Source organism: Microcaecilia unicolor, chromosome 1 (assembly GCF_901765095.1).
Source record: "Microcaecilia unicolor chromosome 1, aMicUni1.1, whole genome shotgun sequence".
NCBI classification, from domain to species: domain Eukaryota; kingdom Metazoa; phylum Chordata; class Amphibia; order Gymnophiona; family Siphonopidae; genus Microcaecilia; species Microcaecilia unicolor.
In genome coordinates this window covers 392333991-392358702 of record NC_044031.1, presented here as the reverse complement: position 1 = coordinate 392358702, position 24712 = coordinate 392333991, and the positions used below count along the sequence as shown (strand labels likewise).

The 24712-nt window shown below is 43.1% G+C and overlaps 1 protein-coding gene across 1 annotated transcript in view; it reads right to left on the bottom strand.

The window, feature by feature from the left end:
* GMDS (GDP-mannose 4,6-dehydratase) overlaps positions 1 to 24712 on the bottom strand; it is a 1325660-nt gene that overhangs the window by 839154 nt on the left and 461794 nt on the right. Inside the window, exon 6 of the mRNA XM_030210948.1 lies at positions 18096 to 18200. Within this exon, the coding sequence (XP_030066808.1) occupies positions 18096 to 18200 (105 nt within the window). The remainder of the gene's footprint in view (positions 1 to 18095; positions 18201 to 24712) is intronic.

Sequence of the window (24712 nt, the reverse complement as noted above, 5' to 3'; positions counted from 1 at the left end):
AGACCTATTAATCAACCAGATGGTGGTAAGTACAAGTTACCTTTTTTTTTTTAAACCCAATTTGAGATATAGAAAATGTGGGGTTAACAAATTGGTTCTTTTGTTGCAGAAACATAATTTAAACAATTTTTGTAGTTGAACATTAAACCAGCAGTTATAATCTCTTAACCGGTAAAGTAATACAGCTTTGGAACAGTGAAACCATCAGATAAGTATTGAACAAATTATCTTGTTTTCTTCTTTTACTCTATAGCTATAACTTTCTTTGTAGTGCAATGTCTTAATTATTGACTCTTTGTGAACTATTTATGTTTTCCAGGTGCAAACACCTAAACCAGTCTCTAGAAAAGGTTAGGTTACTGAATTAAATGATTCCTCTATGTCCTTTCTTTGCTGTACATGGAGGTGCAGAACTTATCTTTCCTTTGGGGGGGGGGGGGGGGTGCTTCTTTTCTTCACCTTGCTTGACTATTGGAGCTCAGGTTCTTTTGGAACATACTATCTCACACTTAAAACAAATCAACAAAAAAGACTTTCTTCCTAACATCAGGAACAGCCCTGGCTGGTCTAAAGGGATAACTGTGGCTTTCTAGCTGAGCAAATACATGATAATTTCCAACCCTAAATAGTTATTCTATTCTTTTACTGTGTACCCTAGCTAAAGAAGGACAGTCTTCATTGAACACTAAGTCATACTGCCCACAGCAACTCGGTTGTCTCCAAAAGGGTTCAAGCTCTCACACTGTCACACTAGCAAAACATGCAGAACACACAAGCTGCAATACCCCAGGCCCAACCTTAAGCCTTGGAGACCAGTTTCTAGTGGCTTAACTGGGATTAATCCACTTTAAACAACTTGTTCACACAGTCATACAACTGGCTTCTCTCCCTCAGTCTTAATTACCAACTTTCAAACGGCACACAAGTAACCAAAAAATCAGTTTTCATAGTTTTCATAAACAAATCCCACACCTTTCACTTCCAGCTCACTTTACTTCACTCAGTACTTAAGCACTTGCAGAAAAACTAATTTTCAACCGCTTTCTGGCTCAGAAATCTTATCATGAAGTCAGAGCTCCCTCAAACACATCCTCACTCTTGGTGTCTTCAACCCCTCTCCCCACTCCCAGGCAAGCTGCTGCTAAGGGAGTCAGTGACTCTGAGTCACCAGCTGACCTCTGCTAGCCAGGCCCGCCGAGAGGGGGGGACAGGGGGTACAAAAGTCGACGCCGCATGCCCATAGCTCCGCCCCTCCCCTCCGAGTTCCAGGGCCCGCCCATCATCCGTCGAGTTCCAGGGCCCACCCGTCGTCCGTCCCTTTCACCCGAGTTCCAGGGCCCACCTTCTGTCCCTCCCTCCATCCGAATCATGTCAAAAGCGATCTTCTTGTTCTTATCTGACCTCGTGGTTACGGCGCGAGCAGCACGCGGTGAAAAGCGTGCAGGCTGCGCTTCAGCCTTCCTTTGTCTGTCTATCAGCTGAGGTCCCGCCCTTGCAGAAACAGGAAATGAGGGCGGGACCTCAGCTGATAGACAGACAAAGGAAGGCTGAAGCGCGAGCCTGCACGATTTTCACTGTGTGCTGGCTCGCGCTGTAACCACGAGGTAAGAAGATCGCTTTTGACATTCGGACGGAGGGAAGGGGGGGGCTTTGTTCTCGGAAGGAGGGGGGCTTGGATCTCTAAGGGAGGGCTTGGATCTCAGAGGGAGGGAGGGGGGCCCTTGGATCTCTGAGGGAGGGAGGGCTTGGATCTCTGAGGGAGGGAGGGAGGGGGGTCTTGGATCTCCGAGGGAGGGAGGGCGTGATCTCTGATGGAGGGAGGGGGGCCTTGGATCTCAGAGGGAGGGAGGGGGGGCCTTGGATCTCGGAGGGAGGGAGGGCTTGGATCTCAGAGGGAGGGAGGGGGGGCCTTGGATCTCTGAGGGAGGGAGGGCTTGGATCTCAGAGGGAGGGAGGGGGGGCCTTGGATCTCGGAGGGAGGGCGGGCTTGGATCTCAGAGGGAGGAGGGGGCCTTGGATCTCGGAGGGAGGGAGGGCTTGGATCTCAGAGGCAGGGAGGGGGGCCTTGGATCTTGGAGGGAGGGAGGGCTTGGATCTCAGAGAGAGGGAGGGGGGCCTTGGATCTCGGAGGGAGGGGAGGGCAGGGGGGACGAAAGAACATATCGCTGGACAGGAGGGGAGAGAAGAGATTGCTGGACAGAGGGGAAGGCAGGGCAGGGGGAGAGAGAAGAGATTGCTGGACAAGAGGGGAGGGCAGGGGGGAGAGAAGAGATCGCTGGATAAGAGGGTAGAGGCCTGGGGGAGAGAGAAGGGATCGTACTGAATAGGAGGGCAGGGGGAGAGGAGAATTGCTGGACAGGAGGGGATTGGCAGGGGAGAGAGAAGAATTGCTGAACATGGATGGATGATTGGAAGGGCAGGGAGAGAGGAAATGTACTGGATATGGGTGGATGGAGGAGAGGGAAGTCAGGAAGGAGATGCACATGGATGGAGGTGAGGGAAGAGAGGATAAATGCTGGACATGGATGGAGTGGAGGGCAGGGAAGAGAGAAGAAATGTTGGACAAGGATGAAGGGATGGAAAGACAAAGGAAGGAGATGCACACAGATGGAGGGAAGGAGAGAGGAGAGAAATGCTGGACATAGATGAAGAGGAGGGATGACAGGAAGTACATGCACATGGATGGAGGGGAAGTGAGGAGAAATGCTCATGGATGGAGGGGAAATTGCTGAATTTAAGGGCTGGATCGGAACACTTTCAGGGCAGATGCTGAAACTGGAGGAATGATAGGGACAGGGCTACAGATGGTAGACAGGACGCATAAGGACACAGGAGGATGGTGGACATGGTGAGAGAAAAAAATATCAAATGGAAAGAAGACACTGCATAAAACAGAAGACACTGGGACCAAAGCGAATAGAAAAACTATGATCAGACAACAAAGGTAGAAAAAAGTATTTTATTCAGAATTTTTATGTCAGCTTTTGGAAATGTGTATCTGTGATGTTTTTCATGTAAGTTTCAATTTTCTAGTATTGCTGCATGCTGAGTCTGACTTCTTCAGGTAACTTTCTAGTTCAGTATTTTGCCTTCATATTTTTTTTTATTTCTAGTTCTTTGTGTCATATCTGTTGCCATGTGTTTTTCAAGTGTGATAAGGTACAGTATTCTGCTAGTGTGTAGTATTTGCAGCCCTTTTTGTTTTGTTTTTCATTAGGTTGTGTACTGGTGTTTAGAGCCCGGTGTATTATAGTGCTGCCTTTCCATGCATAAGGTTGTAGCTCGTCCTGTCCTTGGAATTAGTGCTGTTATGGTTTGGTAAGGTTATGAGTGGGTTTTTGCACAAGTTTGTGTATAGTGTTTTGCAGTGGAGAGATTGTGTTTTGACCTTACTGAGGTAGCACCAAAACATCAGAAAAAGTGTAGAGCCTAAATCATGACACACTACCTCTTGAAGGATTTACATATAGTACAGGGGCCCGGCCCGGTGGCGGGTGGAGCAGCCGTGACCTGGGGGGGGGGGGGGGCCCAGGGGAGGCCTTGTCCCGGGCCCGGCCCAGTCTCTCGGCGGCCCTGCTGCTAGCCAATCAGGTTTCAGAACACAGGATGTTTTGTAGAATGGACCTTAAGTAAACTTTTCACAATCTCCATTTTGAAAAAGAATCTCTCCATAGAGGATAATGGAAAAGTTACATTTTTAACAAGAATATAGAGGTATTTGTTTTGTACCTGGAGCAATGAAAAGTTAAGTTACTTGTCCAGAGTCATAAGGAGCTGCAGTGGAAATTGAACCCACCTTGGTTCTCACACTCAGCAACAGCCCTATCATGTCTATGAAATTTGTTCAAAATGTTCTCTAGCCATGAGTGCCGAACTACACATACAGTACATTTTTCATACATTTTAACACACATTTAAGGACGTTTACACATTTTTGTCAAAAATCATTATCAAAACTTCCATAAAAACAGAGATGCCCACTGCAATAAAATTCTGCATCGCCCTACACACACTTTCGAGCAACACCTGCTCAAAAAAAAAAAATTAAAGCTCTGAACTAACCCAAACTAAAACCTCATTTAGCCACAAAATAATTTTTTTCAAAAAACTTCAAAGTACTAGGCCACCTAAAGAGGTTCTCAGGAACCCAAAACTACAATTAGAATGCCTTACAAATGAACCCTTTTAGTGCCAGCCCAACATGACCAAAAATACATTTTTAAAATAAATAAAAGAAAATCTTGGGCTACCAGACCCCTTTGATTGCTTATATATAAGTAAAAGGTGCTTAGAGTTATGCTGTATTGGACCAGTGGAAAACTTGGTCTGGACTGTGAGCTGAAGCAAAGTTGGACAGAGGTCTCAAGTAAGAGATTGCAGGAAACACTCAGGAATATATGGAGTGTACCTTTATGCAGAAGTTTATGCTGCATGCTATTTAATTTAGACTTATTAAAAAAAACTGAATTTTACTGACTTGTCCCAGTCTGTGTGATATCAAGGGAGAAGTCCTAAAAAGAGGATGAAGGATTCCCAGGGTACAGGGGCAAAGCCCCATCCCTAGGGCTAGAGGGAAGCGCCCCGGTAGGGGTTATCACAAGAGATTCCAAGGAAACAGATTTCTCATCTATTTCTTTAATCAAACTTACTGTTCAGCGATAAATTCCTATTTGTTGTTCTTAATTAATATTATTCATCATTCTCTGAGCAGTTACTCCCATTAAGCACACCAAGGTCACATCCAGCCTCCAATTCAAGGTTTACATTGCAAAATTGCTCTCTCGTCATCTAGTTTGCAGTCTCTTCTCCAGAATAGAGAAAACCACACTGAATGGGAAGAGGAACACACTGAACAGATTTGTGGCTAATTGCCATTAATTGCTATTTCTAGAGGGAAATGCTGTTTACTCTTTCTTTCTGGTCTTTTGCCCTTGATGCAGCCTTTGTCCAGACGAAACATGGCCATGTATTTTCCTTGATTCACTGCAACAATAAAAACTACTTATATATACATATCTGCTTTGCATATTGTCTCTGTGATCTGCTTTCTGAAGTACCACAGATCTCTTCCTTTCACATTGTTCCCTCTAAAAAAATTAATAATTGCCAAACTTACAAATCCTGAAATAAACAAAGAGGGAGCAAAGGCTGTTAGGGACTTTTTCTTGCCTTCCCTAATGGTTAGTGCAACAGTCTGAACAAGGGCAGCCCAAGGCAATCTGCTGTCTGAGGTAGGAAGAGTTCATGCTCCCTGCTGCCCCAGAGTCCAACATCTATCCCTTCACTCTCTCTCTCTCTCTTTCCCAACCCCCCTCCCCCAGCCACGTTCTGGCATCTCCCCCCTTCTGACAACTTTTGGACATGAAAAAAAAAAGGTAAATTCGGAGAAGGGGGTTGAGGTAGGAAGGAAGGGGGGGAGAAGCCAGACTGCAGCCGGTGTGGGGGGGGGGGGGGGAATTGATGCTGCTCCATAAAGTGGCCTCACTTTATGGAGCCTCAGTTGGCCAAATGGTAGGGCTGTCGCTGAGTCTACGAACCAAGGTGGGTTCAATTTCCACTGCAGCTCCTTATGACTCTGGACAAGTCACTTAACTTTCCATTGCTTCAGGTACAAAACAAATACCTCTTTATAATATGTAAACCACATTGATTGTAACCACAGAAAGGCGGTATATCATATCCCATCCCCTTTCATCATTTTATTGTATTTGATTTTTATTAGTTCTGTACTATGTCATGGTTCATTATGTACATATACCTAAAATAACCTTGTACAGATGAACAGCTCTTTATGGGGCTCTTTTACAAAGGTGCGTAAAGGCCTATGGATGTCCAGGTACTTTCTCTGTCTCCTACAACATTTTCTCACTCTTGTGGTAAAATCTGCTCCTGGGCTACAGCAGGAAACAGGTTGTCATGATCATAGCACATAACAATTCTATCAAAAAGTGCCTGTCTGTCTTTCTTATCAACCCAGTTTTCAATCTAAAAGGAAAACAACATTCATGTTACATAATAGAACAATGTAGTGTCATTCAACTGTAAAATACAGCACGTGGTTTTCTTTTTTTCCAAAGCAATCCAATTTACTGCAATGCTCTCACTGCTTTACAAGCTGTGGTGTGAAAATAAGCAGTTTTCAATGAGCTTGACCATAAATGGTTCAAAAGTTCACAACAAAGCAGAATCATTTGATGGATCCTGCATTTTGGCCTAAATACAATCGGAAAGTTTGATTCTTCCACCACCTTTTTCTGATTTGTTTCCAGCATTTAAGTCTTAGATATTTACTACACAATACTGGCAAATTAACCTATGGCCATAGGGTCCCGGAGTCCTATGGCAAGAAAATTCTGAGTCAACACTTTTCATGATTCTGTGCAATTATGTGGCACAATTGTGTAAAATCATATATACAAACCTTAATATATTTTTATTGCAAACATGATTTAAAAATCTTCATTTTCTCACTTTTTCCATCTCTTCTTATACTACTAATTTTAAACATGATTCTCTTTTCTTCTCTCAAACACTATACCATTTTTCTTTTTCTCTCTTCCTTCCAACATTTCCTATTCCATTCATCTCGCCTTTCAGGTCTTACTCCTCTGCTCCTCTCTTGCTCTCATCTCCGTTCTATCAGCTCATCTCCCATTTGCTCATGCCTTCCCCCATACCACAGTCAGGAACAATTATTATTGTCTGAGAAATGCTTGACAAAAGAACAAACAATCTGAGAAATCCAACAGAATAGATATATTATGAAATCAGTTAAAATAATATTAACAAAGAATTATTTTTGTTTTAGTGGTGAATTTATCAACAAATAAAGAGAACAGATATGTGGGCAACTACGGCATCTGATGTTGCCAACTTATATGTTGCTGATTGTGCAAAGAAGTTTTTAGAAGACTATCCTTTTAAGGAATATATATGTTTATAGAAGAGATATAGTGATTATGGTGCTCATTTTTGAAGCATATGGATGTCCATCAGCTTGAAATGTCCAAATCTCAATTTTGCAAAGGCAGAATAGGGACATCTAACACTGCAGTATTTCCAAATAGCAAGGGAATGTGTTGTGGGAGTGTTTTGGACGGGACTAGGGAGGGTCTAAAATCTGGATATCAAAAGTGATTACCGAAGGGGAAAAACCTCAATGTCTAAAAAGGAAGAAATCCTTTTTAACACCTGGTTCAGACACATCCAAGGTACAAAAAGGTACACTGATTGAGCAGCTGTCCACGGGAAGGATTAAGGCATAACACCTCCTTAATCCCCAAGTGGTTACTGTCCAACTCTCCCTTGAAAGTGAAACCAAATGGGGGATATGAGACTCTATGACAGCTTCAGTATTATGGGTATTCTTAACAGAGTAGGAAGCAGGTCTGAGGAATAACCTAGTAGTTAGTGAGTGGGCTGTAAACTAAAGGACACAGGTTCAAATCCCTGGGTCAAGAGTGGAAAAGTGGAGGAGATGGCAATTGAGTCTATGTTGGATTTCAACTGATTTCAAGTGATTCTGTAGATTGGTGTCCAACTACCTTGAACCTTCTGAACAACGGAACTGCATGGGGTTTTGACTGCAGCAGTTTTAAACTTCAGGACTATAAATTATAAGAAGACTAGTAAAAAAGGTCCGTTTCTGTTTTAAAGGAAACGGGTGCTAGCAAGGGTTTCCTCGGAGTGTGTATGTTTGAGAGAGTGTGAATGTGCGAGTGTGTGTGTGACAGAGAGTGAGAGAGACTGGGTGCGAGTGTGTGTGTGAGAATGAGAGTATGTGCCAGGGTCCCCCCTCTCTCCCAGTTCCAGGGTCGTCCCCCCCCCCCCCGGTATGTCTCCCATTTGCAGGGGTGTCTCCCCTCCCTCCCTCCCAGTTGCAGGGTCCCCCCCCCCCTCCATCCCTTCCTCCTTTTTTCCCAGTTGCAGGGTCCCCCCTCCCTTTTTCCCAGTTGCAGGGTCCCTCCTCCCCCCTCCCTTTTTCCCAGTTGCAGGGTCCCCCTCCCCCCCTCCCAGTTGCAGGGTCTGTGTGTCTCCCTCCTCCTTTTGTCCAGTTGAAACAGCTGTAAAAATGGCAATGAGAAGCAGCTCCTAGGTTTCCTTTTTTTTTTTTTTTTTTTGAGTGTATAGGAATGATGGCTGCTTTGGGGAGTGGAATCATAGATTAACCAATGGGCTTCTTTGCTTACCATAGACTTGCTTTGTTCACTTCCATTCCTGTCTATTGAACGTCCTGCAGCATGTCATGGCAGCCAATCAGTGGCACTTCAGGAATGACGCCACTTTTATCTACTCCACTTTCCTGAGCAGCTCTGGCCGGAAACCATGGTTCCAGGCAGCCTCAGAACGTTGGAGGTGAGAATTATTATATAGGAAGTGGTGATTACACGGTGGAACTTTTTTGGACTTGAAGTGGAGGCTGCTTCTGATGGATCTGTTGAAGTGGGCAATTTGTTCATAAGAGTGAAGTGGGCAGTTTGTTCACAAGAGTCAATTGGTAGATAGGATTTGATGTCAGTGAGTTAAAGTATATGTGTATGGGTATGCGTGAGTATGGCTGGTTGATCTGAGGTACTTACAAGATTGTTAATATGTTAGACATTTGATAAAATAAAGGATTATATTTACTATAACTGTTTGTATTAGTAAATGGTAACACTGGACAGAGCACATAGAAGCCTGGGGCCTCAGAGGGACTCCATGCCTAGAGACATCATTGCCTGTTTTCATGACTATTCGGTGAAGGAAGCGGTGTGGAAAAAAGCTAGATCAATGGGTGACATTAAATGGAACAACTGCACTATTTGGGTTTTTCAAGATTTGGCAAAGACAACTCTCCAGCGCCGTTGTGAGTTTCGCAAGGTGACTGCATACCTTCAGAAAGCTGGCTTGCGATACAGGTGGCTTTTTCCTTTTGGATTACAATTTTCTGTGGGAGTTCAGTCCCGTCGACCACAGTTTACGGAGAATGCCTGGAAGGCTTTATCAGAGCTGGGGTGCACAGACCTGCCAGCCTCTGCCACTAAAACACGTGCTCTGAGTTCCCCTGTTAAATCTTCTTCCACGTGGAAGACAGTTCGTGGAGACGGAGGTCATACATCTTTGGTGGATCGTCATCAGGACAACTTGGCTACCTGAGGGGAACCCGGGTGGATCTGGCTTACATTTTGGAGACATTGGGACTGAGTCTATTGTTCCTATACAAAGGGTTTGGGCCAGCTTGCAGCTGGTAAATTTACAAGTTAGGTAAATGTTGGGGGGCTTGCAGTTGTACGAGTGTATGGAGTGTATGTGAGAGGGAAGTACATGGGGCGTGGGTAAGGGCTGAGAGAGGAGAGACGGTGATGTTTTGTGAAGGGAGTTTTGTTTTTCTTTGGGGGTGATCCTTAGGTATGAATGTAAGACTGTTCCGGCAATGGTACTCTTCCTCAGGGAAACTTCTGGCCGGTGAGGACGGTCGGACGGATGGGGGTGTGCGGAAAGGTGGGGGAGGGAGTGGGTGGTTGAGGGTGGGTTCATGGAATGTCAATGGTATGAATGATCCAGGGAAACGAAGTATTATTTTTCGGGAATTGAAGAGATTACAGTGGGATGTGGTCCTCCTACAGGAAACTCAAATAAGGAAAAAAAGATGTGGCATTACTTAATAGCAGAGTTTTACACATGCAGATACAAGGGGGGGGGGGGTAGGACAGGGGGCCAGGACAGGGGGCCTGGTGATATATTTTAAATCAGGGTTACCCTTTGTTAAGGAGAGGGTTTTTCAGGATTCTCAGGGGAGGTGTTTAGCAGTTGTGGGGTGTTTGTATGAGCAATCAGTTACTTTCATTAATGTATATGCTCCCAATAGTGGGCAGGGGATTATTTGATTCTTTAAGAGAAAGACTCTCCAATTTTGTTTCAGGACAACAAGTGATAATGGGGGGAGACTTTAATTTACAGTATCTAATTTAGATCATTCTAAGAGGAGAGGGGGCACTGTTCTCGTTCATAGAGAGAAATTGTTGAGACTGATTAAGGATTTGGATTTGCTAGAATTCTGGAGACTACAATACCCAGGGCAGGGGTCTTTTTCATTCTATTCAAATGCTCAACAGTCCTATACCAGAATTGACATTTTGTGGTGTAGCCGCTCATTATGGGACCAGATGCCGGAGTCGGATATAGAAAGCATACACGCTTCTGATCATGCCCCATTATGGATTCAATTGAGGGGGTTACAGGAAGAAAAGCGCCTTACATATTGGAGGCTTAATGAATCAATATTGGGGGAAGTGAAGATATGTCAGGATATAAAACAGATCATTAAATCCTATCTGCAACATAATGATAATGCGGAGGTTGCTGATGGTATTGTTTGGGATGCATTAAAGATGGTGGTATGGGGTCACCTTATTAAGTGGGGGGTCAGGCGCAAGTGTGAAAGAAGGAAGAGGGAGCTGGAGCTTAGGGCTGAGCTGGTGCGTCTGGAACAGCAGCATCAAGCTGGAGGTAACCAAACAGTATTTAATAATTTGATAAACTGTAGGTGGGAACTTCAGAAGTTTCAGGTGGAACAGATGGAGTATCACAGGCGCCTTCTCCAGCAGAAATTTTATGAATTCAGCAATAAGGCAGGTAGAATGCTGGCCCGACATCTGAGGAAGCATAGAGTACTGCATACAATTACTAAGATCAAGGGTCCTGGGGATATTTTATATTATCAGGACGGGGACATCCGGAAAAGGTTTGTTCAGTTTTATACTGAGTTATATTCCAAGGGAGGAGACACTCCACTCATGGAGATCTCAGATTTTCTAGCAAGAGTTGGGTTACATAAGTTAAGTGAGGCAGATCGAGTTTGGTCAGAGGGGCCTTTCTCAGTTGAGATTTTAAGGGTGATAAAAGAGCTTAAGGGGGGTAAAGTCCTGGGGATGGATGGGTATACAGCAAAATTTTACAAGATATTTGCTCCTAAATTGGTTCCTATCCTGAGACGGGTTGGCAATACCTGTTCTTTAGGAGACCCTCTCCCATCGAGTATGCAGGAAGCGGGGATATCAGTGATTTTGAAACCTGGGAAGGACCCCACAGTGTGCGGTTCTTATAGGCCAATATCCCTGCTTAATGTTGATGTGAAGATCCTGGCCAAGTTACTGGCTAATCGGTTGGGAAGGCTGCTCCCACAGCTGGTCCACACTGATCAATTTGGTTTTGTGCCCTGACGTCAGGTAGCCGATAACATTCGGAGAACAATGAATGTTATATGGGGGGCCGAAGACCAAGGGGATTCGTTAGTTTTGTTAACAATGGACGCTGAAATGGAATGGCCCTACTTGTGGGAAGTTCTGAGGAATATGGGTTTTCGACCTAAATTTACTGCTTGGTTGCGGTGTCTTTATGCTACTCCAGTAGCCCGAATTAAAGTAAATGGGAATTATTCCTCCATATTTTCTATTCAGATGGGGACTACGCAGGTCTGCCCACTCATGCCTATGCTATTTGCATTATCGATAGAGCCTTTTGCTAGTAGGGTTCGGCTTCTGTCTGATATAAGGGGGATTTGGATAGGGGGAAGGGAGTATAAAATTGCTTTGTTTGCAGACGATGTTTTGTTCTATGTGAATTTTCCAATGCTGACCCTACAGATTAATGGGTTTGGGAAGTTATCGGGTTTTAAGGTTAATTATGATAAATCAGAGTTATTATGGATAACTATTATGGATGAGGAGGTGGAAAGGTTGCAGAGTTCTTTTGCTTTTCGATGGGAGGGTGTCAGTTTTCGGTATTTGTGCATTTAGATTCCTAACAATTTATCTAAGCTATATGTATTGAATTACACCCCTTTATTACGGCAGTTTGTAGGGAACTGTCATGGTGGGTAGAATTTCAGCAGTGAAAATGAATTTACTGCCTCGCTTATTGTTTTTGTTTCAATCTTTACCCCTATTGGTGCCGAGATCAGAGCCTTTGAAGCTTCAATCTGAAATTTCTGGCTTAGTCTGGGGAGGTCACCAGTCAAGGCTGGCTAAAAAAGTAATGTGGGGCCCTGTGGAGTTGGATGGGAGAGGTAGGGCCAGTTTATTATGGTATTATTGGGCGGTGCAGTTAAAGCTCGTTCATCACTGGAATGAGGGAGCGAAGTCTCCTAATACTATTTTGGAGCAACATTTTATGAAAGATTACTTACTAGAAGCGGTACTGTAGGCCTCTCTCCCAAGTCGGGCATGTGGGAGGTTGACTTCTAATCCGTTCATATCTCACCTGTTATCGTTGTGGGGTTTTTTGAAACATAGGTTGCGGGGCACGAGGGGTCCTTCGTCATTTGCACATGTTATTCAGGACCCGGGGTTTCTGGTGGGAAGGAGGGTTGGGAAGGCAAAGGTCTTGTGCATTTTAGGGATTTCTTGGATGTGGGGAAATGCGCTCTTTTGAGGAGTTGCGGGAAAGGTGTGGGCTGTTGTCTTCTGATCTATTCCCTTACTTCCAGATTAAGCATTACATATCCTCTCAGGGGTGGTTATGTGGGGATCCGGATGACACAGAACATTTTGAGAACTTGTGGAGTTCCTTTGGAAAGGTAGGGGGGGACTATAATTCTCCTTAGGTAGGGTATTACTATGGATTAAGAACTGGTTGAAAGATAGGAAGCAGAGAGTAGGACTGAATGGTCAGTATTCTCAGTGGAGAAGGGTAGTTAGTGGGGTCCTGCAGGGGTCTGTGCTGGGACCGCTGCTTTTTAACATATTTATAAATGACCTAGAGATGGGAGTAACTAGTGAGGTAATTAAATTCACAGATGACACAAAATTATTCTGGGTCGTCAAGTTGCAGGAGTGTGAAAGATTACAGGAGGACCTCGCAAGATTGGGAGATTGGGCGTGCAAGTGACAAATGAAGCAGAATGTTGACAAGTGCAAAGTGATGCATGTGGGTAAAAGGAACCCGAATTACAGCTATGTCATGCAAGGTTCTGCGTTAGGAGTCACGGACCTAGAAAGGGATCTGGGAGTCATCGTTGATAAGACGTTAAAAACTTCTGCTCAGTGTGCTGCGGCGGCTAAAAAAGCGCACAGAATGTTGAGTATTATTAGGAAAGGGATGGAAAGCAAACACGAGGACGTTATAATGCTGTTGTATCGCTCCTTGGTGCGACCGCACCTAGAATATTGTGTCCAATTCTGGTCGCCGCATCTCAAAAAAGATATAAAGGAATTAGAGAAGGTGCAGAGAAGGGCGACGAAAATGATAAAGGGAATGGAATGACATCCCTATGAGGAAAGGCTGAGAAGGTTAGGGCTCTTTAGCTTGGAGAAAAGGCGGCTGAGGGGTGATATGATAGAAGTGTACAAGATAATGAGGGGAATAGAGCGGACAGATGTGAAGCATTTGTTTACACTTTCAAATAACACAAAACCAGGGGACACAAGATGAAGCTAGAATATGGTAGATTTAAAACAAATAGGAGAAAGTTTTTCTTTACTCAGCGTGTAGTCAGACTCTGGAACTGGTTGCTGGAAAATGTAGTGACAGCAGCTGGCCTTACGGAATTTAAAGGGGGTTTGGACAGATTCCTGAGGGAAAAGTCCATTGAACATTATTAAGAATTAAGTTTCTTTGTTTTTTTTTTTTTTTGGGGGGGGGGGGGGGGGTGGTTGCCGAGTTCCTGACGCCTGGATTGGCCACTGTCAGAGACAGGATGCTGGGCTTGATGGACCCTTGGTCTTTTCCCGGTATAGCAGTGCTTATGTACTCATGTACTATGTACTTATATATCCTGGGACTACAGATATGTGCTGGAGGTGTGGCGCAGCTGTGGGCACCTTTTTTCATATCCGGTGGTCATGTGGCAAATTGCAGAAATTTTGGCATGAGGTTACTCAGTGCTTAAGTGCAACCTTGGTTCTGCGTGCCCTTGTGACCCTAAATGGTGCGTGTTAGGATTGGGTAATCATAGGGGTCTGAAGTGGCAGCGCAGACTCAAACTCCTCAGTTTTGCTGCAGCAAAGATGGTGATTGCTGCACAATGGAAGAGGGGAATGGGTCCCTCCTTACACAGCTGGATCCTGAAATTACAGTTGTTGGGAAAACTTGAGAAACTAACAGACCGCAAATTGGACTGCTTGGATCCTGCAGCGGAGGAATGGGTACACCTGGATCATATTCTGAAAAAAAAAAAAAGAAATGAATGGGGGGGGGGGGGGGGGGGGGGGGGGAGAAAGGGGGGTTTGGGGGAATACTGTATGTTACAATAAGGTGCTTCATTAGCATTTGTTGGATCGTTTTTGATGATCATGGTTGTAATTGTGTATTTCTACAACTTTCAATCAAAATTCAAAGTAAAAAAACAAACAAAAAAAAAGAATTGCCATAGTGGGTCAGAACAAAGGTCAGTCTAGCCGGTATCCTGTTTCCAATAGTGATCAATCCAGGGCATTAAATACCTGCCAGAATCCCAAAACGTAGCAAGATTCCATGTTACCAACCCCCAGGAAAACCTTTTGTCCCATTCTACCGTTAATAATAGTTTATGGACTTTACCTCCAAGAATTTGTCCAAAACTTTTTTCCACAGAGATACTTTAACTGTTTTTACCACATCCTCTGGTAAGAAGTTCCAGAGCTTAACTATCAGGCTTATTTTTGAAAGAGAAGGGCGCCCATCTTTCGGCACAAATCGGGAGATGGGCGTCCTTCTCCCAGGTTCGCCCAAATCGGCATAATGAAAAGCCGATTTGGGGCGTCCTCAACTGCTTTCCATCGCGGGGATGACCAACGTTCACGGGGGCATGTCGGAATTATAGCAAAGGCGGGATTGGGGCGTGCCTAACACATGGGTGTCCTCGGCCGATAATGGAAAAAAGAAGGGCGTCCCTGACAAACACTTGGCTGACTTTACTTGGTCCTTTTTTTTTTTATGACCAAGCCACAAAAATGTGCACTAAATGACCATATGACCACCAGATGGCATCGGGAATGACCTCCCCCTACTCCCCCAGTGGTCACTAACCCCCTCCCACCCTCAAAATTTTTTTTTCAAATATTTTTTCCAACCTCTATGCCAGCCTCAAATATCATACCCAGCTCCATGACAGCAGTATGCATATCCCTGGAGCAGTTTTACTGGGTAATGCAGTGCACTTCAGGCAGGCGGACCAAGGCCACCCCCCCCCCCCCACCTGTTACACTTGTGGTGGTAAATATGAGCCCTCCAAAACCCATCAGAAACCCACTGTACCCACATCTAGGTGCCCCCCTTCATCCCTAAGGGCTATGGTAGTGGTGTACAGTTGTGGGGCTCAGCACACAAAGTAAGGGAGCTATGCACCTAGGAGCTTTTTCTGAAGTCCACTGCAGTGCCTCCTAGGGTGCCCGGTTGGTGTACTGGCATGTGAGGGGGACCAGAGCACTACGAATGCTGGCTCCTCCCACGACGAAATGGCTTGGATTTGGTCGTTTCTGAGATGGGCATCCTCGGTTTCCATTATCGCCAAAAATTGGGGGCGACCATTCTAGAGATGACCATCTCTAAGGTCGACCTAAATGTTGAGATTTGGGCGTCCCCGACCGTATTATTGAAACAAAAGCTGGCCGCCCATCTTGTTTCGATATTATGGATTTCCCCGCCCCTTCACGGGGACGTCCTGCGAGGACGCCCTCAGGAAAACTTGGGCGCCCCGTTTGATTATGCCCCTATATGTGTTCTGAAAAAATACTTTCACCTATTTGTTTTATATTGCTATGAGGCTCATTTTCAAAGGACTTACAAGAAACATAGGTTACGATGAGGCTCATTTTCAAAAGAAAAAAATGTCCAAAAAGTCTCATAAAGCACCATTTGAACTTTAGACAAACTTTATTTATTTATTATGTATTTATTAGGATTTATTTACTACTACTACTATTTAGCATTTCTATAGCGCTACAAGGCGTACGCAGCGCTGTACAAACATAGAAGAAAGACAGACCCTGCTCAAAGAGCTTACAATCTAATAGACAAAAAATAAAGTAAGCGAATCAAATCAATTAATGTGTACACCACCTTTTTGAAGGAATTCACTCAAGGCGGTGTACAGTAAGAATAAACTTCCTCTCACAATATCGAAATTGGTATTTTCGAAACTATTTTGCAGACGTTTATCTATGCAGTTCATCTGCAGTACATCCAAATCACAAGGGAGCATGTTAGGGCATTTCAAAGCTGGGATTAGGGTGTGTTTAACATTTGGACGTTTTACAGCCATAATGGAAGAAAAAACAATATATGTAGGGCGAAAACCTCAACATTTTGGTCTAGGCCTGTTTTTCAAATGAAAAATACATGAAAAGGTGCCCTAAATGACCAGGTAACCATGGGTCACTGACCCCATCCCACTACCAAACCTTTGCACGTGATAGAAACTGTGAGCCCTCCAAAACTCACCAGAAACCCACTGTACCCATATACAAGTGCCCCCTTCACCCATAAGGACTATAGTAGTGGTGTACAGTTGGGGGTGATGGGTTTTGGAGGGCTCAGAAGACAAGATAAGGGAGCAACAGTGAGATGTGTACCTGGGAGCATTTATATTCAGTCCACAGCCCTGGCTCCTAGGGTGCCCCATTGCTCTCCTGGGACCAGTCTGCTAAAAATGCTGCCCCTCCTACATCCCAGTGGCTTGATTTTGTGCGTTTTTAAGTTGTGTGTGTTTTTCTTAAAATGGCCTATAACGATAAATGCACAAAGCACGAAACTTTGTTTGAAATGGTATTTTTGAAAAAAAAAAAAAAAAGACAAGACTTTTTTCTTTTTTCGAAAATGGTTACATTTGCTATTCGGATTTGCAATGTTTAGAGCAAAACATCCAAAGTCTGACTTACACATCATATCGAAAATGCCCCTCCAAGTAACTCTGTAAGTCTAAGTGGTATGAAAATACACCTCTATGTTAATGTCAGAGTGTTCCCTAGCCTTGGTACTTTTTGAGAAGGTAAACAATCAATTTGGGTTTACTTGTTCCACTCCACTCAGGATTTTAGAAACCTCTATCATATCACACCTCTTCCCCACCACCAGCCTTTCCTGATATAAAGATCATTTCATCCACGTAATCATTTTGGTTGAATTTCTCTGTAACTTTTCAACTTCCACTCAACGTTCTGGGGTTTGTTTGTTTTTAGATGCAAGGACCACAATTGCACAGAATATTCAAGGTGAAGTCTCACTGTGGAGTGAATAAATTATACAAGCAGGTGGCAACATGCAAAGAGGACGTCTTAACTTTAAACATCTAGTCTACGTGTTTAAAATTTTACACAGATTTCCAATACTTACACTTATATGGATAATCACTTAAAATGTGTATGGCTTTAAATCTGTAAGTTATATGTTAAACAGCGGCTCTGTCACTGAATACTGACGTTACCATGTATTCTTGAAACACTGCAAAGTACATCGAGAGTTCAGTTTTTCTTAAATTATATGTTTCCTTACCCACAGACTAAAGCTCATCTGTAGCCCATGGATAATCAGAGCTAAGCTACCCAACTTCACTCCATAGGAAAAGTGAAAATCAACTGTACAATCTCTGTAGAAAGATATCAACTTCTCTTATTGAAAAGGACTATGTGTTCTTGGTGGGAGTGTGTGTGTGTGAAGCTTCCATTTAAAGGTGTCTATCTGTACCTTGCATGAGCTGTAGAACAGAGGTAGTTGGCACTGTATGAAAAGAGGAGAAGGTCTGGAAAAAAAAAACTTCAGTGTTTACCTCATTCATGGGACAAACACTCATTGTTTACAGAGAACAAGGAAGGGAGAAAAAGTGAGTCAAACACAAGGAGGATTGTTCTAATAAGCCTTTGGCAATACTACCTGGGAATTCCTGATGCTGAGCACCAATACGCTTCACAGACTGAATAAAGATTTCCACAGAACTAGTGCAGCTAATGTGTTCTAATCAACAGCACTACGCAGAAGGGCAAAGCAGCATAGGCTCTAGCACTTAACATGCCTCAAAAGCAAAACAAAATAACAAAAAAAAACCTGGAAATATAACTACTGCAATCCAGCAAAATGTTACTTGTTCATTATTATGGAACAGTTCCTAACAGCTACATAGTTTAAAAGGGTTTTCTAACCTCTTCGGGGACTTTCATGATTGAAAAGGATGCCGTTAACAGCAAAGAGATTGTAGGCTTCCCTGAAATTCACCACAATCCAGTAGGCATAAAGCTTGGCTGCTCCTGCAAAACAGATAAGAAAAAGGAGTTGCAAAGACTCAGTGGTGTCTCCCTCAGTAGAAAATGTAACGTGTAATATTTTATCCATTTTATGCGAAGGGTCAACCATCCCAAACAGCAGAATTTACTGCCCCAAAGAGTGAGATTTTTTAGATGATTCATCTGTAGTATAAATCTACAAAAGATAAAGCGTATCACTGTTTTGTAAATGAAACAGAGCAGCTTAAAATATTTGCTTTTCCTTGGAGTCTCTGTAAGAATACAGACAGAGGGGAGGCACTGTGGCTAACTTCACTAGACTGAATAATTCGGTGGCTAAAGGTATTGACATAAATTTCAGAGCACATGTATTTGTAGGTACAGGAAAAAGGGGTGGGGCTAGGAGAGACAGTACACAGGAAGATATGTTCTGATTTCTTCCTTCTGGCTGGACCACTTGGTTTCAGTAGAAATAAACAATGAGGGATTAAGAAGGCTGAGTCCCTTAATCCCTCATGTAAAGAAAGCCCTGGCCGAAATGAACATTTTTTTAAACCTATGCATGCTTTTGAGCTAGCATAAAGCCCAATGTGGAACAATTTCCCTATACATAAAATGGACAATACACATGTAGATTTTAGTCCTGCCCAAGTGACATCCAAGTCCCCTTGAAACATCCGCATGGTGTGGTTCTCCACATGTAATTGTGGCTTTCTGAAATCAGTATTTACACATGTATGTGACAGACACTTACCAGAGCAATGGAGGATACTGTACAAGTTGTTGCTTGTGGTTCAGCAGGCTATTTATCACGACTCAGCTCATTATTTGAAAACTGTATTACAGTGGTATACGCCATCTCGATCATTGCGGTCAGATAATTAACGCTCGCATAACATTCAAAATATGCACAATAGTCCACAGAATCATCTACGGACTCGCACCAGATTACATGACGGAACTTATCAATCTACCATTAAGAAACGTGACGAAAACAGCAAGAACCTACCTAACCCTTCACTACCCCAATTGCAAAGGTATAAAATACAATTCAGAAAAAAACTGAAAACACATCTTTTCAAGAAGTCTTTCCCCCTGGATCTGCCTAATCTCACACCACTATACATCATGAAAAGTTCAGAAATGGAAAACAATAATATTAACCTCTCTCACAATATGCTAATATATCAACCTAAGCGTTTATTGTACTTCTGTATTATGTACTAGACTTCTACAAATCTAAATTTTGCAACCGCCTTTTTAGCAATATGTAAGCCACACTGAACCTGCCATACGGTGGGAAAATGTGGGATACAAATGCAATAAATAAATAAATAATCAGCAATTGCTGGTGCCTTATAACACATACATTTGGAGCTCACAAGGATGGGAACTTTCTCCATCCATGGATCAACTGAATGGAACAATCTGCTACTGCGACTTAAGTGAAAAACCAGTGAATCAGCATTTCAGAAACAACTCAGAGACTTATTTTTTGGTTTAAGGCTTTTTATTGCTCTGATTGATCAATGTATCTGTAATATGTCTGATTTTTTTCCCTTATGTATTTTGTTTGTTGCTTATTTTATGAATAAGGATGGACTAGAAAAAATAATACATCTAAATCTAAATGCTGCTATTTACATGTGAATATGTTTCTAAAGTAATAGCTTTAATCTACATCAGTGATTGAGAGATCTGGAATTAATTTCTATATATTTGTTGATGAAATTCAGCTCATAGTTTATGTCTCCATAAATAAGACAGTGTTGTAAACTTAAGGTGGCATTCGATTGGCTTCTCTCTCATAAGTTCAAACAAACCGCAGAAATCTTCTGTTCTAGGAAGAGATCTCACTTGAGGATACTTCCAAAAAAAGGCAGGTATTTCTCCTGGCCGTAGGCATCAGGTAGTTTAGCCATCTTAGATCACCAATTAACTATGGCTTCTGAGGTTTCAACAGTATTAACGTTCATGGTTTTTATCATGTTAGGCTAGTATGTCAACATTACCCTTATCTGGTTCAGAAAGACTTATTTGGAATGATCTCAACATTTGTAATATTTAAATTGGACTAATGTAACTCTGTACCAAGATTTGCCAAGTACAACCTGGAAGAGGTGGCAACTGGTTCAGAGTATGGTAGCAAAACTTTTGATGTGAAGTAGGAAATATGATCATGTTTCACCAATGTTATGGTCACTTTATTGGTTTTCACCAGACTTTAGATCCCTCTTCAAGGCAAATTGTCTGATTATTAAAGTGCATTCATCAAAAATACCTGAATATTTGGCAAAGTACCTTCATAAATATGTTCTGCCTAGGTTTCTTAGATCATTTCGGCAGAGGCTTCCGAGCTTGCCCTCACTGTTAATAATGCGTTTAATACCAGCTAGGTGCCAAGTGTTTAGATATGAAAGCAAGGGAAGATGCAAATTACTTAGGGCCCGATATTCAAAGGATTTAAACTCATAACTTTGAGAGTTATTCTCATAAACTGGCCTCTGACAATTTACTATAGCTGAGTGGATAAATATTTATTCAAAATTTCACTGCACTGTTAAATTCAGGAGAATAAAAAGTGGGTTGCAACGGGGGCAGATTAAGATAAGGAAAAATGTTAGGGGCTTAGCAATGAATTTCAGCTCTAGGCTCATAAATCTAGGCAAATGAATGGCAGGTTTACATTTATGAACATAATTTTTATACTCCTAACTTAAGATGAGTTTTCAGCTGAAAAGCTATGCTTCTAAATTTGGTTGAAAATAGGGCACAAATTTAAGAGACTAACTTAAGAACTCCGCATTTTCTGAATATTGGGCCCATAAAATGTAGCAGGAAAACTAAAGTCTGGCTCTTTTCTGAAGCTTTTGAGCATTTAGACTAGGTGTAGGCTTTTACATGTGTATACTCAAGGAAAATGCCACTTATAAAATTACTCCCACTTAAAAGTACACACAAGGACAAGAACACGCATATATTTATGCAACTTAGGTGTGGGCATGTGTAAGGAGCATATCAGGTGGAGCACAAGCAGAGTCACAATTTATCTCCATACTATATAAAATCTGCATGATTCACATACTTTATTTGCTCCAGTGAAAGTGTAAATGGCTGGGCTTCATTTTAGCAGAGATTTTGGCAGCTTTCTTGTGTTGAATAATTTTATAAAAACACAAGGGTCTTTATAAAATAAGCCCAATATAGGTGCCTATGTGCCCTCCTATCCTACACTTTGGAGGGTGATTTTACAAGAGAGCACCTAGGCTAAAATTAGGCATCTTCCTGCGCTGCTCTTATAGAGGCACACAGGTGCCTGTTGTGATACCCAGGTTGGGACCTACACCATTTCCCCGGTATTTTACAGAAGGTTGCCAAACATAGTACCTTTTGTAAAATACTATAAGGACATGCAGGACTGCATCTGCATTTGCTGGCATATCCAGCAGGAAAAAAAATTTTTATAAACTGCAAATGAAGAAAGGGAAAGGGGATGAGATTTGATATACCAGCTTTCAGTGGTTACACTCAGCGGTTTACATATTATATACAGATACTTATATTGTACCCGAGGCAATGAAGGATTAAGCGACATACCCAGCGTCCCAACTGGAAGATTGTCCGGGATGGTTATTCAGATGTGACTATGCTCTCCTGAAGCCAGTCAAAAGCTTGCCCCTTGCTTTAACTGGGGAGCTTGGCTGGGACTTCTGAGGGCAGGACTGGTGAGGCTCAGAATGCTGACTTGGGGGTTCTGGGCAGAGTGAGAAGGTGGTGGAAACCTATGCCTCAGAGTATTATGGTCACTGCCTAAGCCCACTCAAACACCTCTTAGAAGAGGGGGTTGCTGCTGGAGGCTGCCAAGAGAGGGACTGGATGGTATCACTGTGTTTTTTGATGACATTAGTGACCTCTTCCATCTTATCCTCATAAAGATTCTCTCCTCTAACCTCTCCTGAACCACTGGTTCTAGGTCAGAGACACATAGCCGTGAGGGTCTGCGCATCCCCACATCCATGGCAGAGAGTCTGGATGCAGGTAAAGGACTGGGGACAGAACCAGGCTCTTCAATCTGTTAGCTTTCTCCATTAACTTTTCAAGACAAAGTATCCAGGTTAGTATCCACACTACGATTTTAAGGTCAACCAGACAGTGTTTTTTGCCTTTACTCATTTTTATTCAACTCCCCCTTTTTATCCACTGTATTTTAATGTTAAAAATGTTTTGTAATATTTGTAGATTGGTTAATATACCCCGCACGTCATAAGTATTTGTTCATTGGCTTATGTTAAATGTTATCAGCACATAATTTACTTTTTTTGTATTTTTATAGTAGTCCGACTTTACTTTTGACTTACTCAATTATTGTTGCACCATATTTTTACTCATTGTTTTTATCCATTGGTCATATGTTTGTATATACCTAACCTAATCATTTATTGTTTCACTTTATGTTTTCACTTATTGTTTTTACCCATTGGTCTTACTTTTGTATATATCTTTCATATCATGTAGACTCCTGAAGAAGACACTTCAGTGCTGAAACAGGGTACTTTGTTTTGGCCAATATCTGTCATATGTACGCATAATTGTTGAGTCTCTTTTTAATAAAGAGTACTTCAAATATTGGACGTCTCCGGTCTGTTGGTTCTGTTCCAACTCCTTTACTCGTTTCTGTGATTACCGTGGGATACCATCCTTCTTTTCCACCTTGGTGGTTTTGCAACTTTCACAGAGAATATGGATGCAACATCAAAGTGTCATAAAATTCTTTGGCCAGATACTTTCAACACTCCAGCTGCTTACTGGCCAATTGGCAAAGCTCAGCAGCCTGCTCCTGAGGGACAGAATCCACAAGACTAAGAGTACTGAATAAAAAAGACTTCAAGTAAATGCTCAGGTAGAACTGGTAGGACTGGATGCGGGCAATAAGTATTGAGGCCTCATAAACCTTTCTCCCAAACAAGTCTAGTGTCTGGGTCTCCCTACCTAGAGGTGCAGAAGCATGAATTCTGGAGCTCCTAGCTCATTTGAGGGCGGATTTGACTATCAGAGAGAGTGGTAAAGCAATTAAGCCCTCTCAAATACAGGAGTTTTTTGGTTACAGTATTGCGTATTCATATTCTTAGGTGGAACTTGCACTGAGAGAGGAATTCCCAGTTCATATTTAAGGATAGGGTGCAATGGTACTGTGACCCCTTCCTCAGGAGGCAACTCATAATCCAGGACTGATAACATTTCTGCCCTGGGTTCCTCCTCCATCTCCAACTTAAACTAGATGGTCAAAGCCATCTCTTTCATAAAACCAGTGAAAGAGAGAACCTTTGCTGAAGATTTACATCTCTCGAGTTGGGGAGGGATGGGGAGGGATCAGAAGGTACCCCATAAGACTCATTCTCTGAGAAGTAACGAGGGTTCTCTTCTGAGTTCCATGAGCAGTCCCAATCAGACTCCTCATAGTAGTCAGATTGAACAGAGTGAGTCTATGCCTGTTCCAGCTCGGTGGTACCATGCCCAAGCCCCAAAGGGCACTGAGGTACATCCCTACCCTCAGACTCCAGAGAGGCTACCTCCCCCGACATCAAGAGCAGTACTGCATGATTCGACGTCGACACCCATTGGGGTGCCGGCATCGAAGACCTCTCCATAGGTAAGGAAGGAACCTCAAGAAGGAGCGGGGACGGTGCTGCAGCTAGTACAAAGACCTCGATGCCTTAGCGAAGTGTAGCTGCAGTATCTGAGCCAGCTCTTCCCTGAGCATTGCTTGGTACCGTTAATTAAGACAGGCATCAACAAAGGTGGGGGAGCCAGAACAGAAATAGCCTGAGGAGACACTGTGCCAAACTGGAAGCGGGAACCTCGCTGCCCACAGAATGACACACTGGCACCTCCATTAAGGAGAGGGAGTGCTTCCTCCCGGTGTCAGTGCTTCTCAGGTACTGGCAATGCCGATACTCCAGCACTCCTGGCATTGTGCATCAAGGAGAAACGATGCTTGTGTTTCTTGAGCTTCCCGTAACGCCCAACATTGCAGCCCTTCAGTGCCAACAAGGATAATGTCTAACCCAGACATGTCTACAGTGTAAGTAAGAAACGATGCTGACCAGTCCTGGGACCTGCTATCAGCACCCGATGTCAAGGGAGATGGAGACCTCCTCAATACCGTTGCACTCCCAAGTGGTAGATGTAGTCTGGGAAGGCATCAAGGTTGATGCTTCTGATGCCAATGTTGATGGACTAGCCTTCGAAGAGCCAAAAAGTCTCCCCTGCTGGCCCTGCCATGCCCCTTGTGTTCTCAACTGCATTTTTAAACAGAGAGAACAAGAGTTAAGCTCATGGTTATGACCAAGGCACCCAATGCATCAAGTGTCCGGGTCCATTGCAGAAATCACTTGATTGCATTGGGTGCACCTCTTGAAGCCATTGGGGGTCTTTTTGGACATCACAAAAAAAATAGCGGCCAAATTAAACTCCTCAATTTTGAACTGTATGCCTATGTCACTCAATATTTTATTTGCATACGTGGTCGCATCCAT